Source organism: Buteo buteo, chromosome 21, assembly GCF_964188355.1.
Source record: "Buteo buteo chromosome 21, bButBut1.hap1.1, whole genome shotgun sequence".
Taxonomy (NCBI): Eukaryota; Metazoa; Chordata; class Aves; order Accipitriformes; family Accipitridae; genus Buteo; species Buteo buteo.
In genome coordinates, this window is record NC_134191.1 from 15,410,506 (window position 1) to 15,435,023 (window position 24,518).

Genomic DNA, 24,518 nt, shown 5'->3' on the forward strand with positions numbered 1-24,518 from the left:
CATGGATTTGACAGATGGACCACTTGGTGGATAAGGAACTGGCTGGATGGTCACACTAGAAGAGCTGTGGTCAACGGCTCGACGTCAGAGTGGAGACCAGTGATGAGTGGAGTTCCTCAGGGGTCGTTATTGGGACCGGTGCTGTTGAACATCTTTGTCAGCGACATGGACAGTGGGACTGAGCGCACCCTCAGCAAGATTGGCAACGACACCAGGCCGTGTGGTGCGGTCGACATGCTGGAGGGAAGGGATGTCATCCAGAGGGACCTTGACAGACTTGAGAGGTGGGCCTGTGTGAACCTCATGAAGGTCAACAAGGCCAAGTGCAAGATCCTGCACGTGGGTCAGGGCAATCCCAAGCACAAATGCAGGATGGGTGGAGAATGGATTGAGAGCAGCTCTGACAAGAAGGACTTGGGAGTGTTGGTTGACGAGAAGCTCAACATGACCTGGCAATGTGCACTTGCAGCCCAGAAAGCCAACTGCATCCTGGGCTGCATCAAAAGAAGCATGACTAGCAGGATGAGGGAGATGATTCTCCCCCTCTCCTCTGCTCTTGTGAGACCCCACCTGGAGTACTGCATCCAGCTGTGGGGCCCCCAGCATAAGAAGGACATGGACCTGTTGGAGCGAGTCCAGAAGAGGGCCATGAAGATGATCAGGGGACTGGAGCACCTCCCCTGTGAAGACAAGCTGAGACAGTTGAGGTTGTTCAGCTTGGAGAAGAGAAGGCTCTGGGCAGACCTTACAGAGGCCTTCCAGTACCTAAAGGGGGCCTACAGGAAAATTGGGGAGGGACTCTTCAACAGGGAATGTAGTGATAGGACAAGGGGTAATGGTTTTAAATTGAAAGAGGGTAGAGTTAGATTAGATATTGGGAAAAAATCCTTTACTGCAGCGGTGGTGAGGCACTGGAACAGGTTGCCCAGAGAGGTTGTGGCTGCCCCATCCTTGGAAGTGATCAAGGCCAGGTTGGATGGGACTTTGAGCAACCCGGTCTAGTGGAAGGTGTCCCTGCCCATGGCAGGGGCGTTGGAACTAGCTTATCTTTAAGGTCCCCTCCAACCCAAACCATTCTATGATTCTCTGATATTTTTGTGAAACCTAAGTAAGTTATGTGGGAAACCCCCTTTTCTTGTAGACATTCTTGTTTAAATGAGAAAACCGATCCAGTCTTTCCCTTCTTTCCTCTGTAAACATACAGTCCTGGGCAGTAAGTTTTATCACAAATTACAGTTTAGTAGAAGTGGTGTTTTCAGTGATTGTTACTATTACCATCAAATTAGAAACAAATAATAATTAACTTATATTAACATGCATTAACTTTCTATGTAAGTATTAACAAATCTTGTTCATTGTGTTTGATCAGTCTATTTTTGTCTGCATATTTATCTTAGTCTTTCAAAAAATAAGCAGATAACTCAATCCTGATCCAACTACTTCAAATTTTTGTTTTAAAAGAATGTGCTAGACTTCAGATAGAAAGAACCTTGAGTTTGCTTGTTTGAGAGGTAGGGCTGCCAGCAACAATTGTCATTCCTAGCAGGGCCCTTCCTCTTTTTTTTTTTCAGCCCAGTCTTGTGTAACTGCTGTGGATTCTTTTGTAAATCTGCTATAAAATGTTTTAAAATTCTTCTCTGAAATATTGTTATGTATCTATCACATAAACAAAGATTGCTATTTCCATATGCTTCCAGCCTTAGTATTTTCTTTTGTTTGTGTATTTCCCTTAGTGGGAATAGAATGAGGTGCTATTGACAAAGTGCTTTCCAATCTTCTTCCATAATGGTTATACAATAGTAAGATTTTTTTAATTCTTCTGGCCATGTTCCTATTGTTCTGTAACGGTATCTGTTACGAGTGTCTCTATGCATTTTAATTACAAAAATCTTCAAAACATTTTCTTTAGCCTTAATTACCCTTAGCTTTTGGCCTCAAATAACAAATGATGTCATCCTGAAGTGCTTGAGCAAATAGGTCTCCCTCAGTTAAATGGGAAAGGGTTTAAGGCAGGTTATGCTCAGTGAGGGGTCTCTTAGTGTGCTAGGATTAATTTTGCAGACATTGCCACAGGATGCTGTTGAATTTCAGAATAGACTGTTAAATCAGGTTAGGGTTGCTCCCCCCACCCCTCTCCCCTCCCCTGTATTTCCCTGCAGAAGAAAAATGACAAGTTGTCTGGATGGAACGTATTGTGCTGTAATGAGAAAGGGTTGAGATTAGAACTAAAACTGAGAAACTTTTGTAAAAACATTACTTTATTAACATTTCTAGCATTTATTCAAACTGCATTGTGGGGATCTTGATTTGCATTTTTAATAGTTGATTGAGATGAAATGCCTATATTGCAGGAAAAAAATATTTTAAAATTGAACATTAAAAATTATTCAATTATTATTAAAGAATAAAACATACATAACTTTGGGGATACAGTTGTTGGTTTGGAATATTAATAGTTCAACAGAATTTTTACTGAAAAATGACTCTTCCCTGCAATTTTTCATTTTCTTTGCATCACAAATCTACTTTTCTCTAACAGTGCAGTTTCATATTACACCTAATCCACGGTAACAGAAGACTGCTGCTGAAAGATGCAGTCCTGCCCTGCTCGCTCTTTTCTGAGAAACAACATGTGGCCACAGAGCGAGTCAATTCAGCATGCCTTTGGAGCAGGGAGGAGTGTATTTGGTGGTACATCAGTAAGCTGAATCATCGCAGAGAACTCATCTGTCTGTTCCTTTATTATATTCATATGAATAAACAGATGCAAAACTAAAAAGAAGTAAAGAGACTTGACATTTGACTGCAAACGTTCTCTGCCAGCAGAACAAGTTGCCGTGTATACGATACAGAGAACTGTGAGGTCTGGGGAGTGGTAATATTATATGAAGATTTGCATCCATGGGTCACTGATAAATTGTTATTTTGATGGTCATCAGAGGTAATTTTCGTATAATGACTGTTTGGTTTATTTCAGTCAGTTCCTTTTCACCATAACTTAATCTTACATCTGATGCTAACTTGAGCCTTTAGGAATATAGGACTGAAACTTCCTTGGTCATTAAGTGCAATTTCCTGTAGAAGACATTAAGTCATCCAGAAAGGTCACAAAACCATTCACTCCTTACTGTCTGAACTCTACAAGCCTCAAAACATCCCCAAATACCTGAAGATAGACTTGAGATTTTTAAGAAAAAAGGTCAAACATGACAGTGTGACATAAAAAGTGAGCAGGAGAGAAATATTGCTGGCAGTATACTGCAAAGGATTCTGTATGGTCTAGCTTATTCAGCATTGAGGACTGGATACTCAATTTCAAGACTTGTTGCAAAGCATCTGGGTATAGAAGTGGTGGCTACCAGTGTCAAAGCAGAATTCATGCATCTAATTCCACTTTCAAGTCCCATCTGGACACAGCAGCAGCTACTCCAGGAGTGCCAATAAATGTTTGGACACAGCAGGAGGCAGCTGGCTGCCAGGACAGCATGCTGTGCTCTTTGCCACTCACAAGATAGAAGCAGCCAGTTGGATGGAATTGTTCTGGAGGCTGGATCTGGGCTCTGTGGCCCACATTATTTGAAGCATCCACTGGTAATGTCTGGATGACCTTAGGAAGCTGAGTGTGTGTCTATAGAAAGCAGCAAATTAAAAACAAAAAACACTACACCCAGGGGTCTTTTCCTGTCTTACTAGGGGGCAGAGTCTTTCCTAACTCCAAATCTAATTATTGGTTTAGCCTTGAGCATGTGTGCATGACATAAAAGCAGGCATCTTTATGACTCTGTGCTTAAGTTTCCTGATCTATAAAATGGGACTAGTAATACAGATTTTTCTTTCAAAATTTAGTGTTTTTCATGAATTTTTGGCACATTTCTCAAGGCCTAGCGATTTAAAAAGTTGCCTTGAACAACATAAGTATTCATAACAATTGATAGATATGATTCAAATTTCAATTCAATTTTATGGCCTGATGGTCTTACCATCTGATAATCTTTCACTTGAGCATAGCCAGATCTTTTGAAAACATGGCATGTTATAATACAAAAGATGCCATCAGAGTAGAATTTTTGGGACCCTTGACACCAGTGGGAATGTTCATGCCCTTGCTGAGAGTGTCCACATCCATGTCACACTTTCTAATTTTGTTCTTAAGGTTTGATACCGGAAGATCTTTCTTCCTCCTTTTTATGCTAGATATTCATTCCATAGGTAATCCCCCCATGTGGGACACTTTAGTATAAGTGGTTATTTTCAAAAGATCTGGTTTTCTGCCTTCCATTATCTGCTAGATGAAGTTCTAGAAGACCCTTGCATTGCAGATTTTCTGTTCTAGGATCTTGTTTTTGCTTTTATGGAGAGTGAGATGATACTTTGTGATTCCAGACCTGTAAGAGGTTCCTGAGATGCTGCCAATCTTTTTGCATACTGCTTGGTTCACCGTAGCTCATCTTTGTTTCCTAATAGTGGGAGGTGTTTATCTATAACAGAAGTGTGATACTGCAATAGTCACAATTGTCTGATTAAGCTGAATATTTCTACGAGCATGATGCATGCTTTCTGGCCCAAAAGTGAGCTGTTTTCATAACTCCTTTTCCAGTCAAGATCAGTCTATCTTGGGAGAGCTTTTATTGCTAGAAATATGAGGTATGGATGGAGCATACAGCTTCCAAGTCTAAGAAGGAATTTTTGCTGAGCGATAGAAAAATTCGGTAGTCAATTTTTAACCATATTCTCAGAACGTCTTATTACATGAGTTTTCATGTTTTTGTAGGAACTGCTGAGTTCTCACTGTCCCCTCCATCTGGGAACAGCTGCTCAGAAAGGGGAAGAAAAAAAAATAATGCTTTTTAGCTTTAAGCAAGAAGGTAGGTTGGCAACAAAAACCAGCTGTAGAATGCATGATATTGATACCCATGACTTTTGGATATTACACGTTCTATACTATTTGGAAACAAGAGACTGTTGTAAAAAGGACAAAAGAGCCTACAGACAAGCGGAGTCCCCACAGCCACTTTTGCCCTTACATGAGCTAGCAGCATTTTGGAGAATCTAGCTAAAAATGTTAACTGCTGTCATTTGATTCCCACCTCTCCTTTACCCTTTTCTACAAAAGACTTCAGTGGAAGTTATTCTAAATACATATGGAACAATGAAATACATCTGTATTCAGTCACTTCATTCATGTAAGTTGAACATGGTGGCAGTATGGAGGTAATTTTTTTTCAGATGTGTCATTTTGTTATTAGCTTAAGCTGAACTATGGGGAAAGAGGCATCAATGCTGATTTTGTCAGATGGCATCTTTGTTTTGGGCTAGTAAGTTTGAGGTCTTAGTGAGTAAGACCGATCATTTTGCTGCTTTCTGGGTACTGCCAGTGTAATCAGTGGTAGCTAAGAGTTAGTTCTTGAGTTATTCTGCTACCTAGGAAATGTCACTATTCATTCTGTATCTTTGTTTATATTTAATTCAGTGTAGGCTAATGCATCAATAGCACAGACAATGCTAATTTTCCTCTTAGTTCTCACTTAAAAATTTCAGCTTCTTGAGCAGTCTACATCTCTGTTAACAGAAAATGCCAAAGAGATTTCGCTATGGTTTAGTAGGAGATCTGTTTGCAGATCAATGGAGATGTGTTCAACAGGGAGTCATTGCTTGTTATGGGTGGTTATGGGCAGCAGAGACATTGTTGTCCTGTAAATAAGTTGTACATATGTCTTCCTTTCTTTAGCCATGATACTGTGTTGCTTTATGTCCTTTGTAATACATTAAAACATAAAAGGACTAGTTATTTACAGTTTTTATACAACCTGACTTGATAAAAGGAAAAAAAAGAAAAAGAAAAGGCATCTATAGTTTTCAAGCCTGTTTGGTCACTTCTGAGTAGTGCAAGGAGAAAATGAAGCAAGAATACCCAGATAGAAGTGTACAGTGAAAAAACATGTGCTAAACTTTAATTCTGGTCTGGGATATACTTAACCTTAGAAAAGATCTCATCATAAAACCAGTGAAATTCCACCTATAGAATGAGTAGTCTTAATACTGCCTTTTTGACGATTCCAGCCTGCATGGGAAATGGAGATCAAAAGTAAGCATCATTTGTTCCCAGAGCCTTAAAAGGACTATGGCCTAATCTCCAATTCGTGCTAAAAAATGTTTAATGGCAAGAATGTAATTTCTGTTCATGTCACAGTGAAGAGCTATGACCATCCTGAGACCACAAATCTGTTTTCAAAGGTAACTGTGAGTGCAAGAACTGTGATTCATCAACTTAAGCAGTTTAAGAGAGTTTTATTGTATTATTTTTGCCAATAGTCACAAAGGCTAGAAAACCCTATGGTAGGCGCAAAACCAGTACTAGTTTAAGATTTGCCAACTGGTCATGTTTCCTTTCAACTGATTGGCTTAGTGGCGGTTTTGCATACTATTTTGATCCAAACCATAATGTCTTTTACAATACTGATGGGTTTGTCTGTTCCATTAGGATTATGGTTTTGTCCAATATTAATCACAGCAACAGAATGTACTAAAATCAGTTTTTTAAAAAATAATTGGAGTTAGGTGATGTGTAAAAGTGATGTATGATGAGGCCCTGAGCTGCCTGATCTAAAACTGAAGTTAGGGCTACTTTGAGCAGATGGTTAGACCTAATGACCCCCTGAGGTCAATTTGGTCCAAGCCAAATTATGCTGTGGTTCTGTGCTTCAGAGGAGCCTTGGGCTTCCGTGTCTCTTACATGATTTTGAGAAATTCAGGCAAGGGGTTTGTAATTGATATAATTCACCGATAGGTATCAGAGCAGCTTGCATTTGAAATTTATTAGAAGTGTGATTTATTTTCAAGAAAAATGTCTGGGTCGAAGCATGTGGTACCAAAATTAGAGACTCAACTGAAAAAGCTGATGTATTTATTGCTACATCCAACTTCTGTTGCATTTTCTGCAGTTGAAATTCTATGATAGGCTATACCTCCAGCCTGTCTGTCCTAGTATTTCATGCATTACTCTTCAGTTGTTAAAGATGTGTGATTGACTTCTGGCCTGTGGCCCCGACCTCGCCAAGTACTTCCACTGTACATCTGTGGTTTCAGGAGGACCGGTCCCGTTCCTGAAGCGGCACCTCCCCTTTCTTGCTTGCCAAAAGCAGCCCGAATCCACAGGTTACTGTGAACCGCATCCAGCTTTACAGCGCAGTACGCCGATCAGCATACGGTCTCGCACCGTCTACGGCAGACCGGGACGGACGGTCAGGTACCGGGGAACCCCGCTCTGTTCCAGGACCGCAGCACAACGCCGCCGTTGTCCCCGCCGAGCGTAGCGAGGGCTCCTCGGGAGAGGAGGCGGCGGGAGGGTGTCCCGCTCGTTCCCGTTGTCGCGACTGGCCGAGGCTGCCGCCCCGCTGCGGCCCAGGCCGGCCCTCCGCCCCCCTCACCCCCCGCCCGGGGCTGTGGTGACGGCGGGGCGGGGGCGGCGGGGCCGAGCCCCGCGCCCGAGGAGGAGCCCCCCGCCCCCGGGCCGGCGGCGCGCATGCACAGGACGGCGGCGGCGGCAGCAGCAGCCGCCCTGCGCTCCCCCCCGCCGGTGCCGGCGGGCCGCCTCCGTTCTCCGGCGCTGCTGGGCTCGCTGCAGACCATGGCACCTGGGCTGAAGCTCGGCTCCTTCCTCTTGGCGCTCGTCGCCTGTTTCGGTGGCCACCAGCTCGCTGGGGCCGCCGGAGGAGGCAGCGGCAGGAGGGGGCCGGCGGGCGATGCGTGCGGAGGGAGGGTGAGTAGAGCGAAGCGGAGTTGCCGCTCCGTTCCGCGGGCGGGCGGGTGCGCGGAGCGGGGCGTTTTGCGAACTGCCGCGTCCGAAGGGGCGATGCTGAGCCTTTTGGGACCGGGGGTCTGGGGCGCTGTCCCGCGGGCAGGCGGCCGTGTGAGCGGGACAGGTGGGGCCGGCGCTGCCCCGGGCGTGCGAGGAGGGAGCGGGCTGCCGTGGAGGGGGAAAAACCTCTTCTGCAACTAATAAAGCAGCTCCAGCGCTCCGCGTCTGGTAGTTAGCTGGCGGCCGGGGGAGAGGGTGGCATTTCCCGGGAAGGGATATTTATTGGTCCCTCTCCTGGGGGAGGGAGGCATCCTGTACGCAGGGAGTGCGAAGGAGTCACTCGCTCCCCGACAGGTCTGTTACCGTCTGCGCTCTCCCCTGCCTGAAGTCGACCTGCGCTGCCAGAAGGATAAAAGCGATCGCTTGGGCTTTGTTATTTTAATGATTCGAGGCCGGCTTGGGGTCTTAGCTTCGGGCCTGATCATTATACAGAGGATGTAGGAAATTTACGGGAGGGGGAAGGGGGGAGGAAGGTGATAAGCGTTTTGTTACTGGTCCTTGCCTTTTGTTCCTGTTTCTGGTGCGTTTCGCTGTCAGACTTTCTTGGATTGCTTTTCCTTTCTTGATATTTTTCAGTAACTTTGGAGTTGTGTGTTCTGTTCTGTTTTTTTCCTTTCTCCTGATGTCTAGTTACAAATTTAGTTGAAGCGTGATGATCCAGGAACACTGGGGGGAACACGACTGACTTTCATTGCTTTTCCTTTTTGTTGGACTGTCACTAAGGATTTTCTTGGTTTCAGATCAGATCCTTTGAGAACGTTACAGCAACACACGGTTCAGAAGTTTGTAGGGCATAGTTTAGAAAGGTGAAAGCATTGGGAAAATGTGTTAAAGAGGAGTGTGGAAAAACAAACTTCAAACCCTGGTAAAGCTTAAGACCTAAATCTTTGTGTTGGATGGAACTGTTGAAGGTTTGGACTTCCCCATTAGGTCTTTTTAACTGAGAATTAGGAATAAAATGTTTTGGCTTGGTTTGTCTATTGTATGTTTCACCAGACTTAGGCAGGATACTCCACAGGCTCATATCGACCACTGTGTATATTTCCGTCGAGTTTTGCATCAGCTATTAAGTAACTTATCACTATTAAAACTCATAATGTTCGATTAGTGTATTTAGACGTTTACAGAAATATGCTGATGCAGTTTGTATTGGATTTATCTTTCCTTACGTAATGAATGTCACTGTGTGTGTTAAAGCTCAATATGCCACAATATAATTCTTTTAATATAATTATTTTGACTGGCTTTTAGATCAGTAAAAAATACTCTCTTTCCAATTAGCATAAACCCCCCTTTGTCTTTATTGCTCACAACAAATGTAATATTTTAGCTTATTAACTATTTGTACTAGTTTCTGTTTTCATTGTATTCTCAGCTTCAAGTTCAGATCTCCCTAGCCAATTTATTACCTATCTTGTCTGATTGTTTAGTTATAATTTCATAGTCTGATTTTGCCAGTCTCGCTTATGATAACCTACATAATCCAGGCAGGGCAGCGTTTATTAGAGTAATGACTGCAGGATGGTACCCATCGTCTCAGTTAATGTGGTATTTATCTTGGTCTGCATGTAAGTTTTGAGTAGACTTGACATACTATTAAATGACTGATGGCCCCTCTAACACATTGTCTGCTCTGGAGCAGGGTTGCCTTTGAAGTAGTACCCTGTAGGAAGTAAAGAGACTATTTGCTCTATTAAAATTCCTTGGTATTTCCTCTGTTTAACCACAGGCCACTTCCCCTCTGCCACTCTAAACACTGCAGGGACACTGACTGATTGAAAAGACACAAGCCCTGAAGTAATTGTATCCTATTCAAATAGATATTCTTATTGCAGGTTATTTGTAAGTTGTGTCTAATTAATGTATGCTAAGGGTATGAATAAATCTTAAAATCCTGTTTATAGAGAAAGTAAAATGTCTAGATTGCAGTAAATGAAGCACTTGAAGTAATTCTCAATGGTATAAATAAACAATCTAGAAAAAGATCAGTTAACTTTTAACAGTTGTTTAAGGAGAAATAAAATGTAGATAGCTGGGTGTTTTTATGTACATCTAGATACGCACACATGTTGGATATTTTCCTCTGCTGAAACTGTGTGTGGTGCACTTCCCACCCCTGATGAATCTTTTTTTATTGTTAGAGTGTTGTTTTTGAAAATCTGCGTTCCATCTTGGTATATTTATACAAGTAATGCTCATCTTCCTTTCGCTCTACAAAATACAGTTTTAAGTTTCCTCAATATTTTGTGGCAGTAAAAGCTTGACTTGATGAGAGCATATTGCTGGACTACTGGTTAAAAGAATGTGATGAGGGAGTATTTGATGTTTTGATTCATAGCTCCTGAAATTATTCTTAATAGCTAAAGTTTTCGAAACTAAAGTCTTTAGATGTGATTTTTTTTTTCCAACTTCCATTGCAAAATATATGCCTATATTAATCGCCTTCTCTAGTAATACTTTGGCATTTGTCTTGCAAGTTCAACATACATCTGCAGCAGGAAAGCAGTTGATATTAGGACAAGTAACTTAACATTACTGTTGCTAAGAATTATCAGTGATTTCAATGGGTCCAGGATTTTAGAATTTGGATTGACTTTGCTAAGTCTTAAATTTCTTTCATTGATGTTTAACAGAAATTTCAATGTATTCGTACACTTAATATTATTTCAGATTAAGGTAGAATGTTTGCTTAAAGCAAAACAGTATTGCAAAATAGCTTTCCATAGGGATGGTCTTTCTACATCATATGCATACCTTTATCCAGAAAAAAAAATCAGGGAAGGGCCTCTTTTAATCTAGAATAAGTATGTCCACATGGGGAGCTATTCTGGAAAAGGAGTCTCAGATTTTTTTTCATCCTATAAACAAGCCATGAGGTGTGCAGAGAAGACGGAGTTGGGCTCTGATGATGATTTGAATATATTTCAGATTCATTTATTCGGTGTTAAACACATGAGCAACTTTACTCTCAAGTTGTTTTGTAGATTCTAATGGGACTACACACATGAGTAATTTTTTTCATATGTTTAATTCCTCTGAAGTTCCTGGCACTGAACTGTGTTCAGTATAAAGCTTAAATTTAATGAGACTGTATGATGAGAGAGAATAAATAATACAGCATTTTAGCAAACCTCCCCCTCGCCCCCTTTTGTTAGCAGAGAGTTAGTTGTACCTTCCTTTGCTCTGCTAAGCAAAGCTTATCAGACATACTGGGGTCTCTGTTCCCGTGCATCCTCCCCTGAAACTCTCCCTGTGTCATCTTCTATGCTCTTTATTTAAGGAGCTTTCTGTTTCCTTTTCTCTTTCATAGCAGAGGCTCTGAAGATCCCCATTTCCTACCGTTCCACTATAAGGAGCTGTGCCTGTCTCGTTATGCTTCAGGCTTATGCTGCTATGTCTGTACATTTATCTCCTCAAGCATCCCTCCCAGCACACACTCATTCTTCTCTTCAGCTAGGATTTTTCTTAGCACAGAGCGAAGTCATACTGAAGTAATTTTCCCAGCTGAATATAAGTTTTGGGAACTTTATTTAGGAGGAAAAATACCCTGTAAAATGGTAAGAAATAATTTACCAGAGTTTAAATTTGTCCCTTTATTTCTTATTATTTTCCAACAGTTAAAAAATCAGATTTTCTCCTGCAGAGTATTTAAAAATTTTAAAGGGTATTGAGCAGAAGACAGACCTAAGATGAAGCATGGTGGAAGGTGTTAATGTTTGCCATCAGGGGGTTCTTTAATCTATAGACCAGTTCCAGAGTTGGTTGAAAGCTCTGCAGACCAGATGCCAGCAGTTCTGTATCCTCTGTTTTTTCTGAATTTTTAGAATCAATAGATTCCTTTCCACTGGCATATAGAACAATGTGATAGCATTTTAGAATTGATTAGATGTGTCATTTGAAGCTTAGTGCGTTTCTGTGATTAGATACAATGCAACATGTTGAGTGCAAGGCTTTGCAAGCATGGTCAGTCAAGCAGGTAAGCATCTGTATTACTTTTGTTTAGCTTAGAATTTGGCTTCAAGATCACTCCAAGGTTTGGTTTGGGTTTGTTTTTTTTTTTTTTAGTTTCATTTACCAAGTAATGTAGCAGAGATTGTGACCACATTTTTACTCCAGTGTCAAGAAGTGTTGATGAACGTCTGCCTATTTATTTAAAAATGCAAGTAGCTTAAGTATGTTAGTGTTTAAATAAGCAGATGAATGTTTCCTCAGGAACTATGAGGGAACAGTTTAAATGCTGCTTTTTCAGAATGAGCATTCAAACACACAACCTAGAGAAGAAAATTAAGGAAACGTAAGCCTGCTTATGTAATTGAAACTGACTCTCAGTATTAACAACTAAAATATTTCCTTGTATGTTTGTGTGAAATTGGGCAATTTGAATATGATGCTAATTCATAAGCTGTTGACTTAACAGTGTTTGTGCAGCTGAAGTCCCTTAGGACTGTTACAGATTTGATTAATTTCCTCTCTAGATCGTGTCCCTTAGTTTAGATGTTGAACTGCACTCCCTGCCTTACTTCCCTGCAAAATCTGCTTTTGAGTAAGTAGGAGTGTAGTAACTACTGTATCAGAATTGTTAATTTAAAATCTTGAGACACTTATTTGAGAACAAGTTCTGCTTTAATAGATTAATACTTTATAGTCCACTGGTGAAAAGATGTTAAGCAGTCATGATTAGATGATGCTAGCTTTTCTTTAGTTAATTATTTGGTAATGTTAATATAACATGGATGTTACTTAATTAAAACTGCAATGTTTAAAGGGTGTTTAATAAGGACCAGCTGTCTTTTCCAACAGATCAGTCTAAAGATGATGAAACAAAGCTTTGATGTGAACTTGCCTGCTTAATTCTGCTCAAAGGCGGAATTTTACCCATAAATTTAGCATGTTTTTTTAGAAGCAAACAAGGTAAGAGGAGTTGGAAGTATTACCGGAGAATGGTTAAGCTTGAATACCATTTTTAATTTTTAAAAGTAAAAATATTTTTTAGTTTTAAAGTATATTGCTTTGTTTTTATATATACTGCTACCAATATAATAACATGTATTTGAAATACATTTTTTCTGAAACTTTAGGTTAATGCTGATGTTTCTATACCATGTGTTGTTTTTACATTTAAAAATGAACATTATGCCTAAGTACATCACACCTAGAAAAACACTTAAAAGTTATATCAAAAATATATGGTTGTTTATTTGTTATATCCTTCTCCCTATATTGTGAAAAAATATTTTATGGAAGTGCAAGTTACAGTAACTTAAAATAAGGAACTATGGCTAGATCAGTATATATGAGTACTTAATTTTACATTATGGTAATGTGAGACTTTATTTAACGATCAAAATTGAAGTGCAACCTTGAAAAAGAATTTTATCCTTTTATGCATATAGTATATGACAATTGTTACATTGTCCAGCTATTTGTCTTTTCCAGCTCTCCTCAATTGGAGTCACCCATCTTGACACCCAAAACTCCTACATGATTTTCTCAGAAAGTCTTTAACCAGATATATACCTACTAAAGTAGTGAATACATGATACCGAAAAGCCAGTCAAAGAAACTCTCTAAGACTCATTTTGGAGTTTTAGAAAGCAGGCATTCTTTATCGCAGTGCTGGATGCACAGGGGATAGTTCCACCTAGCGTGCATGCCACAGCTTTAGCACAAACAGGTTATAATAGAAAAACTAATTGCATATTAATCAGAATAGTATACATATACATAAAAATGATTGCAACTGATTATCATCGTACTGCCTACATCCGATCACGCGCAATGAAGGATCCATTTGAGTCAAAGGGCTGCTTTTGCGACCACCAACCCATTTGAAGTTCTTGTTGGCTGTCCTTAAAGTCTTTATTCTTGTCCTTGTTCTTTGATTTTGAATGCAGTTTCAATCACATGTGGTCAGTTTCAAGATTGTTCTCATCTAGTGTACAGGAACATCTAGTCATAGGAGCAAAGAACTGCAAAACTTAGGAGTAACTACCTCTACTGGTTAATTGCTTGGCTATACTTTTGTCTGTTGTTTCAATCACAGTGTTAGTATAAGATTTCTAATAATTATTTACCAAATCTCACTTTTACAGTCACCTAGCAGAAAACCAGTTTCCACAGCTGGTACAAAATATTAAAACCATCAAAATATTTAGACATGCCATACAGAATGTATGGAAATATGCTATCGTACAGGCTTATGCTAGTAATGCGTAGATTCATTTCTGTAGTTTTACTGCAATATTTATTTAACAGAAACATATATATTATCACTTTGATTATCCAAAATTCTGCCAGCTGAGCCAGGGTATAAATTTGTATTTTAACATGCCTGAACCTGTTTTTACTTAATAAATTGTACTTTCAACATCATATCTAAGACATCGTTCCTGGCTTTAAAAAAAGTATTGGTGACCTCCATGGATTGGAGAAGATGCCCCTGACCAAATGGGCATACTGGTATAAAACAAGCAGATATTATTTTTGGAAGTGCCTCAAACTGTGTAGACAATAAATATTAAGTAACAGAGGAAAGTACAGTTAAGAAATATTTCTTAATATACTACAGTGACTGTCCAGTTTTCTCTGGGTCTATATATATCAAGTGTTCCATCTTAGAAATTACTTCCTGTTTGCCACCAAAACTCAGAAGACTATCAGTAAACCTATTTCTAATAAGTACATGAATTCTTAATGATGTATGTTCTAACGTTCATAAATAATTTATAACTGCAGGTTCTTAACTGTTTTTTTGCTTTATCCTATCAGCAGTGTTTTTACATCTGGCTTAAAACCACTTTGAACAGAATTTCTTGGCCATGTGTATGGATAAGGCCCTGAGTTTTGCTTTTGAAAAGGGCTTGGCGTAACCAGCTTTGCAGCAAAGGTACATCTGATGACTCTGTATCAGTGTTTGAGTTTTTGCTAAGTCTTCTAGTGGCACCGGCTTTCAGTGGGTCTCTGCTTGCCAAGCTTTCTGTCCTACAAATTGCTTCATTTGCCACCAACTCTCAGAAGGCAAGCTGATAGCTAGTGTGTTAACTGCTCAGGTCATCAGGCCTGTTCTGTTTGGTAGTATCAGTCAAATAGCTCTAGGAGACACTGTCCAAATGCACTGCTTCTTTAGACTTCCTAACAGAGCAGGGTTGGAGGGAGAAGAGAGGGAAACAGCACCAGAGGAGCCCGTCATGGTAAAAAACCGAGATGAGGCACAGTTCGTGGTTCTGGAATAAGTTCTAGAACAGGTCACCTGGACAGGTCAACTGGAGGATGTTCTAAGAACAAATTTCAGTGACTTGTTTTTTAAAAAAAACAAACCAACAAACTTCAGGAACCCACTGAGGAAGCTTCACAGAAGCAGATTCCAGACCAAGATAAGGAAAACTGCAGATTAGCAAGAAGGTTCTTCTGTTAATAACAACGTTTTAAAGGGTATTGTAAGTAATAGTACGTGAAACCACGTGTACAAGTTACATCATTGTTCTAGTCCTCCTGTCACCTCTCACTACTGCATGAATAGATTCCAAGAGCGTGAGGGAAATTAAATGTGCAGGTAGGGATTTGTTCTCTCAACGTTTGACTTGATTATTAAAAATAATTAAAAGCTTGGATTAGAGGTTTAGCAAGCATGAGCACATGTTTCAGGAGATACTATATTCTTTGGAATTCTATCTCACTCAAAGGCTGTTACAGTGTTATATCACTATTGGCTTTGAAGAATTGTTCCGGACATCCTGTTTTATTATTCCTTGTGCTGATAATGGTGCAAAAGTCCCATGGGTATGACAGAACACTGCCTCTTGGTACTCTGTTCTTGGTGCACCATTCAGGTAGTAAAGGGATAGCAAAAGGAGCTAGTTTTGTGGCTAGGAAGTGTCTGCATCCTAATTTGGTAACCTGTTCAATGATCACCCATGTTTTTCCTCATTTCTTGGCTGTTGATGAGGATTTTTCACACATTTGAAACTCAAAATGCTGTTAGAGTCTGGTAAAGGACACATTGTAAGTTGCTGTTTCTGTACTTTTTAAGCCCCATGCATTCCTTGGTAGGCTCTTTAGGGAGTAGATGATGAATGTCTTTGAACAGGTGGATGAATTCCTTTTATTGGCTTAGAAGAGTAGTTGTCTGCTCCTGCCAGAGCTATCCAGTACATTAAACTCCTCTGTTCTTTCAACCTGAGTTAAACAATCCATTACTGACCCTAGATGAGTTCCTTAGTCTATCATGACCAGGTTAAAAGAGTTGAGTATGAAATCCTTTTCTTAGTATGTTATCAATAATTAAGGCTGGAATCATGGCTAGCAAAAGCTTTTGAGTAGGTTTATGTAGAGATGAAATAAGGAGTACAACAAGATTAATTTAAGTATCAACCTGCAGATGTGCATGGTGCAGAAGGTAAGGGGTAGGGATTGCTTTCTTTTAGATGACCAAAGAATGCTTGGTCTTTCATTTCACTGGTAGGACACTGTACCTCTGAATAGCCATCAAGACCTTTTGGGAGAAGGCCATGCACTTGTAGGAGGAAAAAGACCAATAGCTCACCTACTGCATGAAAAACACATTGATTCTGCCTACAAGACAAGTGAGCAACATTTTCAATGAAGTGTCAAAATCTATCAGTAGTACATAAATGGATATTGAACATATGGAACATGTGTCATAGCAATCTTAAATGCGTGTTATGATCTTTGTTCATGTTGCCTCTTAAGTGTAAAGATGTAGGTGCATGAGCACCCTTTGTTTTTCTTACACTTACAGATCTGATCTTGGGCTGTTATTCAACAAGACAGTAAATCTGGTTTTGGGCCACATCACTCATGCTGCTTATTCTAATGTGCCCAAATAAATGTGAGAGGTGGCTTTGTCCTAGGAGATTTCATGCTGGATCAGGTATCCCATCTCTTCTTGCAGGCCTGAAAGCACAAACTCTGAAATGTATATTCTGGTTAATTCAACACAATTAGACTTGTGTGTCCATGACTGATCTGAATCAAATTTGCACCACTTGGTGTACAGAGGTGGCTGTGAAATGGTGACCTCTGTGTTGACAGACGCACCTTCTTGTTGGCAGCATTGAGTCTGCAAGCCAGAAGTCTTTGAGTCTGTACCTGGCTTTTTCCTTTTCCTTTACAAATGCTGTGCAGAGCATAATGTGTCACAGTAATGCAGAGGTCATTGTAACGTCTTCAAGGGAAGTGCTGCTGAAATGCATTCTTCTGTTTTCTGTAACCTTTGTATTCTGATGATCTGACGTTTAAAGTACAAGCTCCTTCTGTGCTGGAACCTTGGGTTGACAGAAACTATAAGGGACAAATGAGGAGCATGCACAGTTCAAAGGGCTCCAACTAAATGTGTGTATCAGGTCGTAAGTTGCTATAAATGGTGGGTATTACACTAACAACTAGACAACATCGATCTAAGTCTTGAGGCTGCTATGTGGAGAAGATGATAGGCATGCAGTTCTGCTTGGAACTGCACGTTCTGTGTTTAAAGGTTTCCAAATAATTGATTTCTACTCATCTGTCTATATGATTCTCTTACCTTACAGAATTGTATGTAATAACCATTTTCTATACCCACTGTAATATGGCAATGCTGGATTTTCCTCGTGGTTGGTGGGCAGGCTTGGATTTTAATTTCTGACCTTCCCTATGTTCTTCACTCTTATATCAGTGGGAGGGACTAGATATTTCTGATCTTACTTCTGACTACATTCAAATCCAACCAAGCAATCAGTGACTTCTCTGACTTTTTTTGTATACGGCTGTGGGAAAATTCCTGGTTGGCTGGCTATGAATTAATGAAAATCCTTAGAATGCTTCACTAATGATAGCTCCTGTGGCTTTAAAAATGCTATTCCCTTTTTTAATTTGAGGGAGGTCACAGAGGTTTACAGAAACTAAGAAAAGAAAACTTAACATCTGGTTGTGCTCTGTTGATGACTGCTTTTGTGTGAAGAAAAGTTATGGCGTCTCCTCAGCATCAAACACATTCAAGGTGATCCTTTCTAAGAACTCTTTGCAAGAATACTTTTCACTCAAACTGTGTTTTCTAATTAATTGTGCTTTGTATTTTCAAATGGAGGATTTTAGTCCTCCATGGGAATCCCAAACTCATAATATTGTCACTTAAAATACACTCTACCTTTACAAAATAAACCTATTTTCTTGAGTTTTGTGTTTATAACATAAAAAAAAAAAAAATGTATGTTTCTAGTATTTTCTTTTGAAGTTGTAGAACTCTAAGATTAAAACGAGCTATTTGGTTAGATTTTGGGATTCATGAAAAGAATTTTTTTTTGTTTGTATCTATAGTGAAATTCAGTTTCATCTATTTGCATATCAAATTCCAAAGAGTAATCTGATTTGTAAATGTCCCCTTTTTATAATTTTAATTTTACAGGCTGAAAGAGAATGATTTTATTCTATTTTTTCTTAAATAATGCAGGTTAAAATTATGTGTGAATTTAGCTTAGCTAGTAGGAAGGCATAATATGAGAATGTTTAGGTCCAAACAGTAAATCTTCTAAATTGTTAAAACTAGAAGCTATCAGCTGCTCAGTTAAACATATGTATTCCAGGTGTGACTGGCCTGGAATCAGAAAGCATAAAAAAAATACAACTTTAGAGACTTTTAATAGTCACATTATCTTTTTATTTTATACAATGATTTAAACAAACTATATGCAGGCTTCTATTTGTTATCTACTTGTGGAAACACCCCAATCTGTTTTCCTTTTAAACATAGAATACTAAGGGTTTTGTTGAATCATTTCTTTTCTGTTGTTTGTTGGGTTTTTTGCTCTCTTTAAAGAGCTAAAATCATACCTGTTAAAATTACTGGCAAAACTGTGACTTCCGTTTTGATAGGATTTTGACTTCTATACCTCAAGCATGATTTTTATACCATCAAGCATGTCTCGATGCTTTGTGATTACCTAGCACTAAACAGCTGTAAAAGCTGGGTGCTTTGCACACTTGAAAAACAGGCCTCTTATCTGGCTACTTCTTTGTGTATATGGCCATATTACTACCCAGTAATCGAGGATGCGAGTTCAGAATGCAGTTCACTTCCACAGTAATGGCCCGTGTGGGGAGTTTTTTGGTGCATGTTCTCAGCACAGGGCAGTGCTGCAGACAGCTGGACCAGCTGTGAGCCAGCAGCCTGAATACCAGAAGCAGGACAGCTGTGTAAGTGGGGCATCATACTTGTGCTCGTGGCTGATCCACAGCAGAGCAGTTTGCTAGCATGGCAACTTCTAATGCTTAGGCTTTCTTGATAATAGCTGTCTTCAATCTCAGTGTTGTGTAGGTGTGTGCTGGAACAGCCTGTATAGTATGTTGTCATAGAGTAAGTAGTGTGCTGTGAAGTTACATCTTATTTTATCACGTAGTAATAACTTCCTTTACAACCAGGCCCTTAGGGATAGTTTTTTGTTTTGTTTTTTTTTTTTTAGATGTACCAGAGTAACTTTGGGTACAGCTGCCCAGACAATGAAGAATTCCATCCCTTTTCCCTGTCTGAGCTATTCAGGTGCCAGTTTGTATCTTGTCTTAAACCCCTCGTAAAGCATGTGTGCACTGCTTCATATTCCTCCAGTTCCTATGGGGATCAATGTTACCCACCTGTCTGGGCTTGCCCCTGATTATAGGCAGTAGTAACAAAATGAGGATGAAAGTTGGAACTGGTAAGTTGTGCAATTTACTCTGAGCATAAAGACTGCTCTGTCTGAATGAGCTTTAAATACGGCGTGGGAAGGGGGTGTTGTTGAATTGCAAACCTTTTTAGCAAAGTTTTCAAGCTGGTGCTGGGCTACCCCTTGAAGTCTTAGAGATATGCAGTATAAATGGGTGATTTAAGCTTCACCCTGTAAGTGTGAGTGGATCCTTAGAAGCTTGGAGTGGGATTCTGAAAGAGAATGGAGTGCCCCAACTCCTATTAACTTTCAATGGGATTTGTTCTCTTTTGTGGCTCAGGGTGTAGTTACATTTTATATTGACTCAGCAGTGAAACTGGTTAGTGAAATTTTCACTCCCATCTGCTTCCTCCCACTTTGGTGTTGCTGTTTGCCCTTTCCTCCCCACCTGTTTTAATGCACCTGGTTGTGAGCTGCATTGTAAATCACACTATTAAAACAGGTTGAATTGAAAGTATCCTGATTTTTTTTTTTTTCTTTTCACAACTGGGGTAATTTCAATGACATGGATAAAATGAAGTCCCCATGAAGTATATGTTAAGTATATGTTTAGAAGTGGTGAACTACAGCATGAAGGAAGAGCCAAGGACTGGACAGGGGAGTCAGGAAATCCCTACGCTAATTTCGTGATTAAGTCAATGTTCCATGTAACTATTCAGGTACTTTTAAAATTCCCACTCTTGAGGTGTTTTAACTTAGATAACTTTAAAAAAAAGTATCTCATCAAAAGAGTTTAAGGTTATACTGAGCATATATGAAGCTTTAAAGTCTAAATTATGCAAGATTTTTCATGTGAAGATTTTTTAAACAGTGAATTTTTCACAAACAAGATGATAAGGTTTCAGAAATCACTTCAGCATCTGTTGAAATGCAGCCAGCTCTGTGGTGGAACACAGAGTGCACGGTAATGCTATACAACCCTTCCTGCCAGGAAATGAAGAGCAGTGTATTCATTTGTAACCCGAGGCAGGGACTTCACTATACAGCCTATAGTTTGTGAATGGAATTTGGGCAGATTACCACTAAAATTGCAGAATGACCCACTAAGCCTACATAACTCTCTCTATTCCTTATCTTGCTCTGAAGAGAGCATCTCCTATTAGTACAGTATCTATGAGCAAATTTTGTGTAGTTACGGAGCCTGGTTAAGGATTATTCCCCATTATGAAGAGCTTTGATTTTATTTATTGCATCAGAATTTTATCTGAGGCCTCCTGATACTGCTTCACAAGGCATGTATTAACAGCCCTAAAAGAAGAAAGGGCCAGATGCATAGCCTGATGCTTTTGTTAGAATATCTAATGTTTTGCTTTTTTTGTTATATAATGCAAAATATTTAGCTGAGATATTTTTCAAAGGATCAGTAACATGATCTATTCCAAAATAGTTACAGCTTTGCTTTATTGTTTAAATTTTTTCAGCAAATTATGTTGGTGATGTTTAATAATTATCTTTACCTTAGTTTACCTTCCGACAGGAGTAATAGGTTAACCACAAAAAAAGTTAAAATAATCAAAAAGACAAAACAAACACCTAACTCAGCCTGATCCATAACAGGTGAAAAGTTATTATTCCATGCTTCTTCAGAACATCAATGGAAACAAAACCTTTATCTTTTATTCATTAGTTAGGAATAATGCTAGTTGGGATAGCTTAGGTTGCTCCATATAGTTGCATTTGTAAGAGTAATTCACTAATCATGCCATTCACTTTTGGGGTTCTCTTTCAGTAAGGACCACTAGCCGTGAAATGTCATGCAGAGGTTTGAAAATGGGACATTCAGCACACTAAAGAATGAGCTGCAGGGACAGAACTTCCTTTTTATTACATTCTGGCAGTAAATGTAGGCATCAAAGCCCCCAAAAAAGTGATAGAATAATGCCCCGTATCATCTAACAATGCTGATAGATAAGAATGACTAATGTTCAGTGTAGCCACATTACCTTTGGTATGTATGTTTTAGTTACTGTTTGTTATTTACCATTCAACCACAGGAGTTAGCAATATGTAAACTCCAGTAGTTTATTTGCATGCTTATATGTAGAAAGTTGATTTGTAGTTACAGGTATGATTTCCCCCCTCTTCCCCCAATATGGTTAGATTTTGTTGCAACAGAAAATAAAATGTTTCCATGTTTATATTTTACAATCACGTCCAAATAGTATTCCCATTGTAAGTTATCATTTATATTGCAGGTGAAACTTGCTGGCCTTTGGATCTACTTCTCAATTTACTACACTAATGTAATTTTATTTTAATAGAGACGAAGGTTTAAACTGAAAGGGTTTTATATTCTGTATTGTATTTATCTTCCTGTTCAATGTTTTAGGATTAGCTATTTATATATTCAGTTTAACTTTAATAAAAGGAAGTCAAGTAAAAGTTTGAGAGAAATACAGGTTCAATTTAATTTTATAATCTGTGTATTTAAATGCTTAAACTCTTAGAACCTAGGTTGCAGTTCTGGCTTCTTAAGTAAGATGACTACTAGAAGGAAACTTGTTCATGGTATTGACTTCCTGTATAGAGATTTTTTGTTAGAAGTGATTGTTTCCTACAGAAAAAGATCAATTAGTTCATGTCTCTTTAAAAATAAGAGGTTAAAAAATTATTGTAAATGCTTTTTCAAGTATTTTTAAATTCAAAAGAATTTTTTTCATAATTTGATCAAAGTCGCGTAACCTGTGGCTCTGTTTTTGTTACACATGCTAATGGTCTGTGGATAACATTACATTTTTTCAGCATGAAACTGAACACTTCAAATCCCTAAAGCAGTCTCAAATTTATGGTTAATAAAAGAATTTATTGTACTGGATGTCATCTGTTGTATCACTCTGGGAACAGAAACTGGCAGTGAGTGGACAGGAAATATTTCCATTTCAGATTGCTTCAATCTTATGGTCTAGGGCAAAAGTGTCTGATTTCAGAAAAATCACTGTGAATATCGATGTAATAGAAGTATTTTATTTAAGAAGAGTATAATCTTTTTCAAACATTTCTTTTTGCTTTATAGTATTGTATGTAAAGATACTACTTATTTTATTTCTCATACTTTCTGTATTTCAGTATTGATCCCTTAACCTTTTCAAGGCAGAAAGAATAGTAGTAATTTATTTTCAGGTAAATATCTGTACATGCCAAGCGAACAGCAATTTGATGAGTTACTGTACGATGGCCAAACTGCTTCAAAGTCTCAGACCTTTGTATTTGTAATGGGTTGGTTTTTTAAGAGTGTGAACTCCTATGTGATGATTAGGTTCTAGCTTAATGGATTTCTTCAAGTTGTCTCCTTTTCAAATGTATTATAAAGTCTGAGATCCATGGATTGTAACTTTATTAATAGAACTTCAAGCAGTCAGATTGAAGTTTTTGTATATTTTTCATGTGTTAAGTAGTACTTGAATAGCTCTACATTTTAAAGTATTTAAAGCATTTCAAATAATTATACATTTTAAATGGATGTGTTTGTCTAGGGGACATTATAATCGGTGGAAAAAAGTTATACATTTTTATGTTCAGCATCTATTAACATCCTGAAATACTCAATTTTTCATTTTCATACTGTTGTGCATTAATATGTGGTTATAAAAGTTTGGAACCAATTGTGTATTTCCTTCTTTAAAAGATTTGTAGCAAAGGCAGAAGTGTTAATTTTTGTTTTACAGATACTGTATAAGACTGATTAAAATTCATTTAATGAAAGGTGGGTGTCATTTAATGAAAGATGTGTTCGACTTTTTCAGTGCAAACCAGCTTATCCACATTATTTTGAGGAAAATTATGTGAGAAGAGCATATGAGAAGAAAATGGTACCATGTAGTGGCCATGTGAACACTAAATCTGGCTGATAATTTTCATTTGAATTCTTCCATTTTCAACTAATTAATTATATTTTATTTTATGCTTTGAGTAAGTTAGAGATGGAAGGAAAAAGGAATTCATGGTAGTGTTCAAAAGGAAATAATAAAAGTCTAGTATGGTTGCTTTCCTTCTGGGAGTGTGTATACCTGGATGTGGCACGGGTGTGTTTGTAAACAGAGAAAACTGTTCTGAAGCTTTTTATTGATTGTTTTACAGAACATGGGTAAGCAGTGAATTTGGTGTGTGTCATGACTTGGAGGATCTGGGCTGGAGGAATGAAGATCATCAGATTAGAGATTAAATAGGGTGCAGATAATACTTGCTATATTTGCTTGATGGGTTTCTGTCCAATCATGGTAAAATTATGAAACAAAGCTAACTATTTACTTAAAAATCAAGAGAAAAGTTAATATACCCTGTCACTAAAATCAGAGCAGATGATTATTTTACCTGACTTGACACCCTGTTTCTGCTAGATTGTAATTCCATGTCTTGAACATCACCTTGTGGAAAGCTCAGCATATTGCCACTGTAAGTGTGACCTTTGTTCATCCTTAAATGTTTTACACATTAACTTTGTACATTTTTTTTCCCTAAGCCTCAGTAGATTATAATTTAGGTTTCAAATAATTCCTGTCAAATTTATATCAGCACTTACTAGCAGTTACCCTGATTATGCTGTTATAATAACTTAACCTCTTACCTTATTACTAATCAAAACAACTCAAGCAAATAATCCACAAATTATAATGTGGAAAACTGTGCATCTATTTTCTTTTATAGTCAAGCCTTAGCTTCTGTATATCAACTCTGCATCACATAAGTTATTTGGGTGTATGGGATTTTTTCTGTTTTGTGTTCCTGCAAAGCTGAAAAACAAGCCTTAATAGGGTCAAGATTTATTACTTAATTTGGGCAGTTTGGAAAAGTTTTATTATCTGAGGTGTAGACTAAAAGAATAATTAAATCTGTATGTAAAACCAAAGCCTCTTTTAAAGAGAGGAAAAGTTTAAACTATGGATTTGTTGTAAAACTTATTAGTTACTATGAATATCAACAAAGGATGTGAACTGAAATCTGCATCTCATTATGCTGAGTGTGTG

The 24,518-nt window shown here is 38.5% G+C and overlaps 1 protein-coding gene across 1 annotated transcript in view; it reads left to right on the forward strand.

Moving 5' to 3' along the window:
• Positions 1-7,543: 7,543 nt before the first annotated feature.
• The window catches only part of IL17RD (interleukin 17 receptor D), a 53,163-nt gene continuing 36,188 nt past the window's right edge, over positions 7,544-24,518 (forward strand). Inside the window, exon 1 of the mRNA XM_075052720.1 lies at positions 7,544-7,759. Within this exon, the coding sequence (XP_074908821.1) occupies positions 7,628-7,759 (132 nt within the window). The 5' untranslated portion in view covers positions 7,544-7,627. The remainder of the gene's footprint in view (positions 7,760-24,518) is intronic.